Below are 15,836 nucleotides of genomic sequence, written 5' to 3'. Positions count from 1 at the left end.
CCCCCTCTTTTAAATTTTATTTTTTCTTTTTTTTCTTTCTCTTTTTTTTTTTTTTTTTTGAAAGATGAGATAGGCAATTGTACTTGCAATTCTTGCTTATGATTCCTAGCTGAAAGAGGAGCAGCTTTTCATGGAGAGAGATGAAAGACACTAGGAGTATTTTTCTTACATTCCAGTGTAAGTAGAATAGTGAAGTACATACCTGAGAAGTTTCCAAATACAACACACATCTATTTACATATTTGATTTCAGTGGTGATACATGACAACCTGGGATTTCATTCAAAGGATCCTGATGGGGATTTGAAAGGAGTGCTTCTTCCCTGAATGTTCGCAAAATAACTGCTGAAAGCTGAAGGACCTTTTGCTGGCAAGCTAAATTCACAGAGAACAGGAGGCAGAGAGGTTGGAGACGGTTTTCTTGTGCTGAAAATCTCTCTGCTTGCAAGTGTGGGGGTAAATTCCTGGGCCTTTTGAAAGTGATGGGAATGTTTAGTCCATGACTTCAGTGGGACTAAAACTTAATTTGGGTTTCAGAGAGGCTTTGGTAACTAAACTTTTTCTAATGCCTGTTGACAGACACAGCAACTTTTCTGTTGGCTTGGTTGCACATCTTGCCAGCAGAAGAGGATCAGTCAGCTTCTTTTGGGAATGCATGGTCATGGGCTTGCTATGGTGGCATCCAGGAGCAAGAGACACATCTGAAGATGTGTTTTTCTCTCTCACTGTTAAAACTGCAATATTGCATAAGCAGCATGAGATTAGAGGGGGTAATGTGTGAGAGAACGAGCTGTTGTGCTGTTTCTTTACCCCATATGTTTTAACCTGCCACAAGATTAAGACTTCTTTGTTGAAAAACAGAGATAGCACCAAATGTAAATGTTTGTGTTTACATTCCCTCTTTGACTCCTTGCATGACAGGTGATGTGTAAATAGGACTTTGAGGAGAATTGCAGTCAGACCTTTCAGACTTTGTAAAATGCCTGGAGATTTGTATATGCTGAAAGATGGTCCAGAATGGAAAATTCAGCGTTTGCTGTGCTCCAGAATACTCACAAGTAATTAAGTTACCCCACTTAAGCTTTGCTTAAATGGCTCAAAACTTAGACCTGAAAATAGCTGTCGTGATGCATCAGTGTTGTTCACATTACCCAACCCCGCATTTCAGCATGGACGAGGGAAAACAAGCCAACAGCCTGGGAAGCTTTAAAGACAAGTAGAGAGGAGGATCTGGTGAGTTCACATGAGGGGATTTTTCTTCAGGAAATTCATATTCAAGCATTCATAAGGGCAGGGACAGAAAGTGTGTGCTGAGCACCATACACCTTAGAGGGAGTCACAGGTGTTGCCCTGTGAGGTGCTAGTTTACCTGTTTCCAGCTACTCCAGCTTTTGCAAATAGGCAAATAGCCTTTCCTGCTGGGAGACAAATACGGGGTGTGCTACTTTGTCTCGAGAGGGGCCATCCCCTGAGAGGGACTCCATTCTCCTTTTTAGGAGTATTTGGCAGAGGTTACACCAAGTCTGCCTGAGTTGGAATTCTGCTTTTATCTTCCTGAAAGGGACCAGACTTTCGTTTTAGCCAGAGGTTTCAGTGATTTCAACAGGCTTTTGATCCACCTCCAGCTTCAGAAGTTTGGATCCAGGCGGTTGATTCGAGGCTCAGTGCTCAGTCAGACTCTTCTATAAGTTAATAGAGTTTTGTTTTATAGCAGAAGCAGTCTTCTGAGCAGTCCTTGCTTTCTTCAGAGTTGCACAAGAAAACTGCCTTTTCTTAGGGGAATTCAGTCTTCCTCAACAGAACACACTCTCAGGGCAGGGACTTTGTAAAGGACTAGGATTGTGTCTTGTAGGTGCCTTGGGATTGCTGTGTGGCTGTAAAGTAGTTATAACAGAAGTTTTTGCAATCTCTGTTCTGATGTACCTTAGCATACATCTGAAGATATAAACTCATGCCTGCAGTCTTGTAGTCCTTACTTCCAGGTGTCTTCCTCTGTGTTCCACAAGTGTTTCCTTTTTGCTCAAGAGATCCTGCACAGGCATCTGATTATCTCCAAAATAAATTGTGCAGCTCGTCTGGAAGTACTGTGTACGTTTTTCTTAAGTATTTTTCTTCCCATTGCTGAAACACATCCAGATTTTCTAATCTTCTTTGAAAATGAGCAGTGATGGGGGAGAGGGTTTTTTTTCACTGGGAGTCTGCACCTGCCTTAACTCTCCATCCCCTTACAGCAGGAATGTGTGAGGCAGCAATGCCACCCTGTCATTTGCAGTAGGATGATTGTGGGGACTTCGTCTGGCACTTTTGGTTGTCTTCTTGGATAAAGCAGAACACTCCTTTTCTCTTTGGTATTAAATTTTGACTCTCCTTCACCTTTGGATATGGAATAGCTGGGAACCTTTTTCAAGAAGAGTTCATTTTCGGCATCTGTTGTAGCCCAGACTTCTTGGCTCTTGGTGTTGCACATCATAGGAGGTGTACAAACTTGGCCCAGTGGTTTTTCTTCATATAGTACCCATTAGAGAGGGAGGAGAGAAGAAGCCATCACTGTTTGTTCAAGAGAGATATTTCAAGAGAGAAATGATGTTTCAGACTGAGTGTACCAAGCACTAGTGGCTTCATGAGAATAATTGTGAAAGGGTGGCAGGGGAAAGTCCAGTGAAAAAAAAGGATTTAAATGAGGGCTTTCTGGCTGATAAGATTCACTTAAATCTGACAGTTCAATGATACAGGAAAATTACGACCCTCCTTACAGTGGTCTCCAAACCAAATTAAGGAACATCCAAAATCAGTTTCAGCTGCAGCATGTAAATACAGTTGAGGTAAAACTTGCAACATTATTTGACCCAGCCCAGCCTAGGGAGAACAATTACAAAAAAAAATAAATTTGAAATGAGTTGTATCGTTATGGCCTTAAAACAGCAGTGGGAGCTTTTCTAGGAAGGGTTTGATGCCCACTGTAAGACTGATATCCAGCTCCAATGTGCTAGTAGAGGTGGTGGATAATTTTTGGACGCAGGGAGCTTGACAGAGACAGTGTAGGCAGAAAAAAACAACACATGCGTTTGTGCTGTATGAGCATTGCTGAGTGTCTTTGCTCTGAGAGTGTCTTTGCTCTAGAGTGTGCTAGTAATATCTATTGAGTCTTCGTAGCCAGATTATGAAATAATAGTTACATGTATGGATTCTGTGCTGCATTATTAGGAGCTCAGTGTGTCATCATTACAAAGAAAGAATAAGTTTACTAATATAAGAGGTTGCTGAAATAAGAAAATATCAGGGTTGATTTCTGTTAGTGTAACTGATGAGAGGAAGTCATGTTTAAAGAGTTGCATCAGTAGTCCCTGTAGGAGTGAGGTTTTGTTTCTTTGTTTTGTTCTCCAAGGGGAATCACCTCATGACTTTAAAATTCACTGTCTTAGTGAAACTGTACTGAGGCTTCCCGGTGTGACTGCATGGACAGGTCCAGGGGCAGTATTGGTGATAAAGAAGGGAAGTAATTTCAGTCTTCAGTTGCTCTGATGCTCAAAAGGGTCATCCAGGAGCTGGACCCACAGCATGATCTCCTTCTGTTTGCCTTCGTGATGAAGAAAGCTCTATCTTTCTTTATATATGCCTGTGTTGTTTCTCTTGTTAAGTGTCAGCATGTCCATGTGCCGTAAATATCAAGACTGAAGTTACCAGGGAATGTGGAATTGTGAACCATCTATGTCCATTTGACATGAATAAATTATGTATCTGGGGATCATTCAGTGGAAGATTTTTAGCTGGCAGCTTCTACTGTGGGTGCTTCACCAAAAAGAAGTGCAGTAGCAAACATTGTGCCTTATACTTTAGTGTAGGTGCACATGTGCACTGTTCTGAGCTGCTCCAGAGCCATTGGGCCTCAGCTGAAAGCCTTCCCCACTGTGTTCCCAGTGGGTTTTTTCTGACTTTTGGTGTAGTGCCCCTCCTCAGTAGCAAATGGTTGATGACAGAGGTAATAGCTCAGAGGCCGCTTTGTAGGTAAAAGCTGGAATATTGGAGTAAGTCTCTCGCACTGCTTTTGTACCATCTGACTTTGAAGCCTTACTGCAAGAGCCTGGAAGCGATGTCCGAGAGGAGAATGGTGCAAGTGTTCCTGTCCAAGAGCACTGACTAGATCATGGATGTGCTCATAACTTAATGTCAGAGCAGGGCAGAGGTTCAGAGCTAATGGAAAGCTGGTGTACAACTGACTTACCTTTGAGGGCCAGTCCCAATTCCTGAATGGGACTTGAAGCTTCCATTATTTGATCCCCTTTCATTGCAGAGAGGCAGTTTCCAACAGGATTTTGCGGTCATGTCAGGGTCAGGAGGGGTGAGCAAGGTAATTATCTATGGGCTTTGGGAGCCCAGATGCATTAAACAAGTTTCTGATTTCTTTGAGAGACTTTCCCTGGAAAGTCAGCACCTTCACTTGCTGTATCTGGATGTCCTTAAAGGCAGCCTGACCCAGCCTGTGGAGGGACACTTTCATTGAGCAGAGAGTAAAATTCACACAGAAGGAGAAACCATGTCACATTATGCTGCTTGTTAGAAAAAAAAGACTGCAGAATTTGCTATCAGTGAGCTGAAATCCAAACAGGCTAAATGGTCCTAATAGTTAGAGAGGTTAGGGAAGATTGCCAGAGGGTGGAAAGCATAACAACTGCATTTAATAACAATCAAGCTACTCTTATAAATATTTGCATGTGCTGCTTCAAAGCCTACTACACAGTCATTCATGTACTGCAGTTAGAAAGATGAGGAGGGGGGGGAAAAAAGAAAGAGAGCGAGAAGAAAAGGGCACTCCGTGTTTTGTAGCTGCCATAATAAAGAATGGGCAAAGCACCAGAAAGAAAAGAAAAAGGAAAAGAAACCCTCCAAAGTTTAATAAACACAAAAGGGAATAAAAATAAATCTTTGGAGCATTTATTACAAGCCCTTGATGGAAGGATTAGATTGAAGCTCTCAGCGTTTCCAGTGTGGGTGTATGTGTGAAGTCGGCCTGTCTGGCCTCTTCCAATGAGAAAAGAAAAGTTGTTTACATTTCCTAACTTGGGTTGTGCATGTAATTGATTTCTTTTTGTTTCAAAAGCAGAAATGAAAATTCAGCGGGGGGAAAAAAGCCTCATTTGGATACAATTGAATTTAGGTCTCTTTTCTTGCCAGAACGAAAGCCCAACTCTCAGAAGAGCTGTGTCAAATAGTGTGTTTTGTTTCTCCTGAAATGTCAGTACATGCAGTACTTGTGAGGAAAGCTGTGGGAATGCAGGGCTTAGTTCATCAAACACAACTGTGCAAGGCAAAAGTGTCATCCTTTTATGCAGGTTATTCCTGATTTGGGGAACATCTCCAGTGTGAAACAAACTTTCTATTCCCACTTTTAGTTTAAGAGTGCTTGACTACATCTTGCTCTCCTCTCAGGTGCTCCTGGTGGCCTATATGCCTGTTTGGATGGTTGGTCAAAGAATGTGTTCAGTCTCTCCTGTTGACAGTGTTCCAACCTGGAGACTGTTTTTTGGGATAGGTCTCCTGCATCCCTCCCCTGGTGCTTTTCTGCTCTGTCAGAGCAGGGCTGCTTTCTGTCCTAGCTGTTGGCTTAGAAGCTTAGAAGATGCTGGACATTGAACAAAGTCAGTAAGAAGCACAGAAACCACAGTATCCTTATGCACTTAATCACTCACATACCAGAGTACATTTTAACCTGGCAGTTCGGACTGTCCTGTGTTAAGCAGCTGATGAAGTTACAGCTTGTTCAAGGAGAAAAGAAAAAAATAATAATAAAAAAAAAGGCTAAACCTGTGATGCTCGATGTTGAGCAGCCTAAAGGGGGGGATGCTGCCTTCACCTTCTCCGACTGTGTTTTAGAACTCTTGTCTCAACTGCACTGTGATGATTGTTGGTTAAGAATATTACAGCTGGAAGTCTTCAGGTTTTTTTGAGGATTGAATTAGTGAGTAATTTAAAGATGATAAAAATATAATCTTTCATTGCATTTACTATTCTTGCTCTCTGCAAAACAAAAGAAATCTGTGTTTTCCTAGCTACAGGAAACATATTGATTTAATTTCACTCATTAATGATAATGGTTCAAAGAATACTTAAAGAGTCTAGTCTGCAGCAGGGTAACTGTGCTTGCAGACTAACTTGGTCAGAGTCATCCTGGCGTCTACTGGAGTCACTGGGCCAAAACCAGAGGGGAGTCCAGAGGTATCCAACTGAGTCAGAATTGATACAACTGTCAGGTTAAGGTGGAGTCACAAAGAGAGATAAATTGCAGCATCTGAGAACACTTAAAGGCTAATCCAAAACTTTGTAGACTCCATAGGGTTATTTCTAACCATTCCCTTAAAGAAAGTTGTGAGTCTCATTTCTCAGTCTTATGTTGATTAATTTTCATATAAACCCCAATTCTGCAGTCAGCCATTCTTTTTCAGATGAAGGGTTCCAGCATGTAAAAACCATTTTTTAAAACTGTCAGTAAATAATGCCTTTTCCTCAACAGACTTCCTATGGATACTGTAATGAATGATAGAAAAAGGAAATCAAATTTCTTATGCGGGTTTTTGCATATAAAGATATAAAACTATCTTATAAGAGAGATGAAACTTCTCTGGGACAAGAATTCGTTCTTACTTGTAGAAGGTCTCCCGTGCCTGCCTTCCAATGGAAGGTTAATACTTGTTTGCAGTGTATATAAATGCACATATGCAAACACAAAAATGTGCACACTGGAAAAGTATTTCTTCTCTGTTTTCTTTATATATAAAAGAGAAAAAATGTAAATGCATGAATGGTTCAGGAAAATCCTTTCATATACATATTCACAGATTCGTAATATACAGTATCTAAACCATAGAAATTGGAAAGAAGGACTAAAAATATAGCACAAGAAAGTTCTAGGAATACTGACAGTTAAATAGAACTTTTAATCTGAAATAAAGTCAAGATGGACACGGTTGGTTAGTGCCAGGGCAAGAGAATGGCTGCTAGTTTGGCTTGTCCACAGCAGACAAAATGGTAGGTTGATGCCTCAAATAAATGACAGGGAAGGTCAACTTACAACTCATCCTGGAAACATCAATCTTATATATACATAATTACTATGCCAAATTATATTCCTAGTAGGATTAGGTTTGGCTGAAGAACAAGTAGTAGTCTTAGAGTTTTCTGTAGCAGGAAAAATAAATTGAAGATATTATTTCTCTCTTAAATGAGGATATAATCTCTGAACCAAGTAGTTTTTATAAGAATTTGCAAATTATATCAAGATTAGGATCATCATTTCAGAAAGTTTAGCTTTTCTCAGTAGACTTTCATTTGGTATTTTGAGAGAGACTAGCACTAATGTGTTGCTGATGGGCTATAGGAGCAGTTTTGGTGTAGGGGTAATTTGCATCCATTTTCCTTTGAGTCCTCACTATGAGATTGTAGCAGTTTCCTGTCAATAAGCATGATAGCCAAGAATAGTGGTTATGGTGCCTTGGGGTTTATTTTTGAGCAGTGGAGATGTGAAAACCTCAGAACCTTTTTGTTTCTTTAATTAAATGGAATCCTAAGGAAGTCTGGAGCTTCCTGTTCATATTTATACCTTTTACCTGTTTGATCCTACTGAGGGTCCTCTTTCAGAGGATTTTTTTGAAGTATTTTGAGAACTTGTCATGTTTCACTTAAAATGTATCTACAGTTGAGGCCAAGAGTATTTCTTTATTGTCAAAGATTTTTTCATAGCTACATTTATTAGGTGGTCGGTTTGACCTTACTCAAAGAGCTAGAACGAATTGATTATTTAATTTGTAACTCTGAATGGTGTTGCTTATAAATTCTGTTAATAGCAGCCTGTCTAGAAACACTGAATATTTGGAAGAAGGTCTTTAAGTTATTAGTATGTCTTATGATATGAATAAATCATTACTATGAATTTATTTCAACTACCTTTAATCATTAATAGTTAGAAATAAAGGTAATTGTACTGGAGTTGATTTCTCCAATCTCTACATGGAAATGATAACTTGTGTATATTACATCTCTTTAGAATCATAGAATGATTTGAGTTGGAAAGGACCTTAAAGAGCAACTAGTTCCAATCCCCCTATCATGGGCAGGACCACCTTCCACTAGACCAAGTTGCCAAAAATTCCTTCCTGCCTGGCTTGAATACTCACAGTGATGGGGCATCCACAGCTTCTCTGGGCAACCTCTTATAGTGCCTCACCACCCTCACAGTAGTGAGTAGACCCCAGGGAGGTGAGATTCCTATGCTTCCTCAGCTGAAAATGCCCACCTACCTCAGCTCCCAAATACAATTTTCCCTTTTTTTTTTTTTTTAATTTATCTACTTCAATTTTCACACTAAGAAGAGAGGAAACCATTCCCTCGGTTTGAATAGAGATTTTTATCAGGCCTTAGAGTGATTTAATCTCCTCCCTGAGGAGTTTGAGCTTGTCTCCTTTTCTCCTTCCACTCTCTTCCACTGTCTCTTCTCTGAGGAGCTGGAGTGTCAGGCAGGGGTGCTGAGGGTGAGTTTCTCCTTGAGCTGCCGGTCTGGACAGAGTGGAAGGGCCTCAGATGATGACTGAACCCGTTAGGGTTACCTGGATTGTGCAGAAGTACCTTGATCCTTAGCCTTAGTCAGTGTTTACAGCTGGGAAAAAGGAAGAGACTGATTTGAAACCTAAACTGATATGTCTAATACCGCTATCGAAGGCTTGAGTCTGTTTTTCTGAGTTTTTTCCCTGCTTTTCCCCAATATATAGTAAGAGGTGGTTACATTTATGCCTTTTACTGCTTCCAACTGGTCAAAATTCATGTAATCCTGTTTATAATGTCTACTATCTGCTTACCTTTTCCTTTCCTTTTTTTTCCCCCTTCTCTTCCAGCCCTTTCACTATAATCAGAATTACTATTTTGTTCCAATAAAATTATTTCATAACTAAATATGGAACAAAATCTGAAGCTGGCTAATTGATACTCCGTATTCTGTGGGGAAATGGGCTTCAGAGTACATATAGATCAGATGAGCAGCTGTTACTTTTTGTGTTAGCAGATCCCTGTGAACTCTCTGCAAACCTGAGGGCATTTGCCAGATGCCAACTGCTATGTTTTTTTCCTATTTGTAAGGATTTGGATTTTCCACTAGTAGGTTGAAAGAGGGAAGGTTTAAATGCATAACCCGAAATAGAGTTGGAAGTAGTTGTTAATATCTATTAAAATCTATTAATATGGTTATTCTATATAAAGAAACACATGTGGAGTTTATTTTTTTATTTTTATTAATTTGTTAATAACATGAAATTGAACATTGTAAACTGAATCATGCTTCAGATATTTCCCTTACTGAAGCTGTCTTGTATTACAATGTTTGAAGGAGCAATGTATCTTATAATTAAAAAAAGTAATAAAATCACACTACTTTCTTGCAGATGCCATCCCGCCGAACTATTTCAGCCTTTACTTCCGAATCGTCAGATTTGATGTCTCAGCAATGGAAAAAAATGCTTCCAATTTGGTGAAGGCCGAGTTTAGGGTCTTCCGCCTGCAGAACTCCAAGGCACGGGTCTCGGAGCAGCGGATAGAGCTGTACCAGGTATGGTGGCACCTCAGACACATCAACTCCCCATCTTTCATCAGCAAACCCACTTTGCACCCACCTAGCAGGCAGAACAAACCATGGGGAGAAGCAGTTGGGTCCTGTCTCTCCAAAGTAGCCTCTTATTTCCATGCCTTCCCTAGAGGGGATTTCAGTCAAAATTATATGACGCTGAAATGTGCAAAATTTTTCTAGCAGTTGTGCCTCATGACTCCAAAGTTTTGAGCCAGTAAGTGTGCCCAGGTGGCCAAGAGGGCCAATACCATCCTGGCCTGTATCAAAAATAGCTTGACCAGCAGGACTAAGGAAGTGATTTTCCCTCTGTACTCAGCGCTGCTGAGGCCACGTCTCGAATCCGTGTCCAGTTCTGGGCCCCTCACTACAAGACAGACATTGAGTCCAGAGCAAGTCCAGAGAAGAGCAACTAAGCTGGTGAAGGGCCTGAGAGTAAGTTGTATGAGAAACCACTGAGGGAACTGGGCTTGTTTAACCTGGAGAAAAAAGGAGGCTCGGGGGGTGACCTTATCAATCTCCACAATTACCGTAAAGGAGGTTGCAGACAGGTGGGAGTTGGCCTCTTTTCCCAGGCAACTAGTGACAGGACAAGAGGAAATGACCTCAAGCTGCACCACAGGAGGTTCAGGTTGAACATCGGAAAGAATTTCATCACTGAAAGGGTTGACAAGTATTGGAACAGGCTGCCCAGGGAAGTGGTGGAGTCACCATTCCTGGAAGAATTCAAAAGATGACTGGATGTGGCACTTAGTGCTGTGGTTTAGTTGATATGGTGGTTTTCTGTCAAAGGTTGGACTCCATGATCTTAGAGGTCTTTTCCAACCTTAATGATTCTGTGATTCTGTCATTCTGGTTTTTGGCATGTAATAATAAGTGACAGAAAAAGATGTCAAAAAAGTCATCCCCAGGATCTCTGTCTCCCGGTACCTGGCCTGTACTGTAGTTTACATAGAAGTCAAATTCCTCTCTCTGGCATGTGTTCAGGGAGAAGTCTTTTAATCATTCCTTGTGGAAATGGAATTAATAACTCAATTCCAAAGTTTAGCAGTTACAAACTGTCTTCTGTATGGTAGTCCAGGGGTTGGGGCAAGGGAGTGCACAATTCAGGGATTGAGAAGTGAGGAAGAACATACCCCATGGCTCTCTCACTCCTGAGTGTTGATAAGATTGATGCCATTCAATCTTTAAGGACTTCAAAGCCATTTAACCTGACTTAACATAGAGTCTGCATTTGTGCAAATGTTGTCTAGAGCATATTTCATCCAAAGCATACTTCACTTTGCTAAGAAACACAGCAACTAAAAGGGGCCCAGCTCCCAGCGGTTTTATACTGAGTAAAACTCATGATTGTTCTGGCAATCTGTGACTTGTTCTGCTGAAAACCTTGCCAGATCCATTGGGTGCAAATTTGAGTTAGTCATCTCCCTCGCTTTCAATGTTCACCTTTTCCTGCCTGGTCTGGTCGAGTGGAAGGCAAACTTTGAGCTGAGAAGGGGCAATTTGGATTCACATTCTTGCTTGAAGAGACAGTATAAGCTAATCCTGGAGGCTGACAGCAGGAAAAGGCATACTGGTATGTTTACACATTGTTTAAACGTAGGAAAAGCATGATTCCCAGTTGAATGTGGTTCAGGTCCACAGGTGGCCACTGGGTGCTTGGCTTCATAACTGTGACCTGGCTGCCTTCCTTCCCAATGAAGGAAGAAAGCAGAATAATCAGAAGACAGAGCAAATAATCTGTCATTTGTTAAAAGAGAAAGCTAGAAATGTTTATTGAGAGTCACTGGTGTTGCCTGTATTTGACAGTCCTCAGAGAGAAATACACTGTGGATCTCTATGATGCTGCCACACCAGCCATTGAAACAATTGTATGTTCTGGCTTGACCTCACTGTTCAGACATCCTAAAAGGCGCTGATGGCATCTCTGGGCTTTCTGTTGTTCTACTTTTGAGAGCTGTTAGTCAGCCACCTGAAAGGAGTACAGCTGTGGTTGTCTGAGCTCCATTCATTGCTTTTCCGTGTTTGAGGAACATGGGACACAAAGGGTTTGGCAGTGGTATGGAAGAAAAGGCCTTTGCTTGGCTGGGATTTTGCCTTGTGATGAGAAACAGCTGGGGCTTATTTGGGAGAGCCTGACTCGAGCAAGCCTGTGCCCGTGGAAATGACTGACACCTGCATCCAAGACAGGTACTTGGGTCCTTTGGATAAATATATGGCTGGTGAGTAAGGGAGTTTCTTTTTTAGGATGGGTGGGTCATACTAAGTGAAGTGTTAGGTGAGTAATGAGGGCAGGTTATACGTAGGATTAGGTCTGTTCTCCACCAACTAACAGGCAAGCCAAAGGCAGCAAGCTCTAAGCATGTGTTTTGCCAGGCATATTTTAGGCATGTTACTTTGCTCCTTTGCTTGTAGAGAGGCAAGCTATCTCCAGAGCATTTCCCTTTGGTCATATTTTTTCCTTGAGATTTTGTATGCAGCTCTTCCTAAAACCCTGTATGGAGGTATTATAGCTCTGTGATGGCCAATCTGAACTACCTGGGTTCCTTGGCAGCAGCTCTACTGTACGAGCATTAGAGTCCCTAAATATTACTGCAACTAATCTCCATCACAACACATGAGGTTAACATGCAGTGTTTAACAGGAAAAGCAAAAACAGGAAGAAATTGAAAAGGAGGGACCCAACATCCTTTTGGGTCTCTTCCAACCTGAGATGTTCTATGATTCTATGATGTACTGTAGAACAGTGCTGTAGAAACCATCCTAAATCTTAGTATGCGAATCTTAGAGATTAGGAAGAAGAAAATCTGTAGAGATGAAGGCAAAGAAGGATGGGTAGGAGACATTGGTACCCAGTGATGCTAAAGGAGTTTCAGGGCTGTGTAATGAATGATATATTGATAATGCAGATAGGGTTGTCTAGCAGTAAAGGAAGGCACAAATGTGAGAGGTAAAAGGGGAGACTGAGGAAGATGTTGTTTCAGTGGAAGTGGGAGAGGCAGATATGTTCTGTAAGGGCTGAAGACTTTGTCTTCAGCATGAAAAACAATGCATGGAGAGTGAGCCTTGCAGAGGAGATTGCTAGAGGAGTTGGCATGTGCAGCTGCTGCTCCTCCTCTGTGCATAAGCAAGACTTCCTGTCTTGTGAGATAGGTGCTGGGCTTGCCAAGGCTGTTGTGCCCAGAAGGAACAGTGTGGTTTTTCATCTTGCATAAGCAACATTTAATTATTAGGGGTTTTTTTCTCCTCCAACCAAGTTTCAGGTTGCCTAGTGTTTTGCTTTGTTGTGGAGATCTTCTTGATGAGGGTTTTTGAAATTCCTCTCATTCCTGCAGTTTTAGAGAATGATTGTTCCTTTGTCTCCTAGTCTTTCTCAGTCAAGCAGGAAGAGAGAGGCAGAAGTCTTCTGAAGAGAGTCATAGCTCTCTTGTGGTTCACTGAAATAGTCTCCTAACTGCTCTCCAAGAGCTTTCTGATTGAGTCCAGTGGAAATTTAGTAGTAGTATGTATACCATTGGTGCAGAAGGGACAACATTACTCTCAAGGACTATTTTAGGAACAGCTAGAGACAGATGTGCAGGGTAAATTGAAAAAATAAGCAAGCAGAATATAAATATTTTGTTTCTCCTCCTGATTCTTTCTTTGTGTGGTCCTGTGACCTTACAGATCTCCCCTTAAAACGAAAAAAGAAATGCAAGACTACACCTTTTTGGCTAAGCTTTCCTCAGGCTATACTTGGCTCCCTTTTCCAAACCACATCAGAAAGGGACCTTGTGTTTTCCTACAGCCCTTGTTTGCACTGACTCTGGGAAGGCATTCTGGGGCTGCCTGGCATGGCAAGCCAGGGCTGTGGTCCCTCGTTCCTGGCCCCTGGTGCAGCAGCAGCAGGACCCTGTTCCCACCTCAGAGTCCAGGCTGGAGCACAGAGTGCCCCATCATCATCATATTTATGCTGGGAGTGAGTGGTTATGGATCTGTTTGCCAGGTTTACTGCCCTCCAGATTTCTCTGGGCAGTGAGTCTTAGAGATTAATTCTCATGGAGGTGCCCTGGATGCATCTGTGAAGCCAGTGGGCAAATGGTAATTCCCGTGAGCAGAAAATGTCTGTTCTCACCCAGAATACTTGTGGTGTTTAAGGATTAGTCAGCCACATCTGTGTGTTCCTGCACAGATGGGAAACACAGTGCACATACTAAGTAGTCTTAGCATGGAAAATAATAAAATCATAGAAGTAGGAATTAAGGCTGATACAAAAGCTTCTGTCTCTTCTTGGCTATGGATAAGCGAAGCCACAGAGAATTAAATTCTTTAAAGGCACTGTCTTTTCTGTTGTTTCTTCTGCCCAAAAGGAAGGGTAATCTGATGGTTATACTGCTGATCAGCAGCACATTGGAGAGTGGGAAGCTGGAGGGAGGGAAGGAAGCGGCGTGACCTCAGACGTGGCGAGCGCACTCCTGTGCTTCTCCTTCCGTCCTTCCACTGCACCACGATCACTTCTCAGTGTTCACTGAGACTTCAGAAAATATTGAGAGGATAAAGTGCTTTTGGGGAAGGGAGGAGGAATAATATTAAATAAACAAGTTTTAGCATCCTCCAGTGGCCCTTGCTATGTTTTTAAAGATTTATGCCAAATGCAGGCTTTATTGGAATTTGATCAGATAAAGCTCAGTTGTTATGGGAATGTCTTTGTTCATTGGTTTTCTTGCCTGCTTTGAAGACTTCATCACATCTTTCTTTTATTAAGGTGCTTCTGTATTTATGAATAAAGTCTCTGCACCCTTCAAAAAAACCCTTGTCTTTTATGAATAAGCATTCCAAAAAATAAATAGGCACCAATGCAAAGCTGAACTAGTGGAAACCCTCACAGGGTGAAAAGCCATCCTTCAGAGAGCATTGTGGTATTGTTTTTAAGATATTTTTATTATGTACAGGCAGTCAAACAATAACAAGTAATAATTGCTTCCTATGGAAGTGGTGCCATGTTTTTTTAACAGATCATAAAGCATCACAGAAAATGCAGCTGAAGTGCTGTGTTTTATTGTCATCATTACCTGAGGCTGCAGTGAGTGGGGATACCTGAGAGGCTGTGGATGGGGAGGATGTACCATGGGACGTATCAGAGCACAGGTTCGGAGCAAATGAATGGTGCCAGGTTAAATCCCAGAGGGGGACATCAGATTGCAATGAAGAATTTGAAACAAGCCAGAGCACACCTTTGGTCTTTCCATGTTTGGGGGGGCCTAGTCCATGCTGAGAGCTCCTGTGGAGCTTTCTCAGGGATAGGAAGAACCGTCTGCCCTCTAGACAGTGGTGACCCCCACTTCTTTAAGAACCTCTCTCCCTACTTGGAGGTATGAGGAGGAAGATGCTGTGGAACATACTACCCCATTATGAGTCACATTTAAATTTAAACCACAGTCGGTTGTTCAAATACTTTCAATTCAGACAGTGTTTTGTCTTGTTTTTCAGTTGAGAAATACGTTTAGAGTGAGCTACTATAGATTTGGGCCAAATCTCTGTGGTGCAAATCTGAGGCAATTTACACTGACTGCAGCAGAGATGCTTCTGACTGATCTCCGTATAATCAGGAGCAGAGGGGCCTTGCTCTCTTTTCTTGCCGAAAAGTGCTGTCTCTAATGCCATGGAAGAGAATACCATGAAGCAGGATTTGTGGCTTGAGCTGGTGCAGGATGTCTGTATTACAGATGTCACCTGGGGCATTTAGTTATAATTGACTGTGACCCACATCTAAAGTAGTATATTTGGATCTCATAATTTATGTATTGCTGTCCTGAAACCAGATTCGTGCAATTCAAAAGGTTGCAAGGTTATGTTAAATGGCAAATGTACAGTGTTCTTTGAGGTGCCAAACTGAGTATAAAGTGTGGATCTAATAACTTTCTATTCTACCAACCTCCTTCTTCTTCCCTGGCCCCCTCAGCAACAGCTCAGGACCAGAGGAAGTTAATTTGCTGTATATTTCAGTTGAATTGCTGTTTTCTCCTTGTTCCAGAATCCTCTTTTCCGATTCCAAATACTGTATCCCCTACAAAAAGATGTCAGTACATTGGAGACCATGTATAGAGTACCCTTGGCAAATAGTCTGTGAACATGATGAGAAGTATTTATCGCTGCATCATCTTCACTGCAAGTTGAGAGCATATCTCATATGCAACTACCTCTTGCCAGGAACAGAGCAGTTATTGAAGACAACTTGAAGAAATAGATAATAC

The 15,836-nt window shown here is 41.6% G+C and overlaps 1 protein-coding gene across 1 annotated transcript in view; it reads left to right on the top strand.

Moving 5' to 3' along the window:
* TGFB2 (transforming growth factor beta 2) overlaps positions 1 to 15,836 on the top strand; it is a 60,713-nt gene that overhangs the window by 30,700 nt on the left and 14,177 nt on the right. Inside the window, exon 2 of the mRNA XM_027641349.1 lies at positions 9,425 to 9,588. Coding sequence (XP_027497150.1) covers positions 9,425 to 9,588 — 164 coding nt within the window. The remainder of the gene's footprint in view (positions 1 to 9,424; positions 9,589 to 15,836) is intronic.

Source organism: Corapipo altera, unplaced genomic scaffold, assembly GCF_003945725.1.
Source record: "Corapipo altera isolate COAL_440 unplaced genomic scaffold, ASM394572v1 48b, whole genome shotgun sequence".
Taxonomy (NCBI): domain Eukaryota; kingdom Metazoa; phylum Chordata; class Aves; order Passeriformes; family Pipridae; genus Corapipo; species Corapipo altera.
Note: the sequence above shows the minus strand (reverse complement) of the source record. Positions and strands in the feature narration are given on the sequence as shown.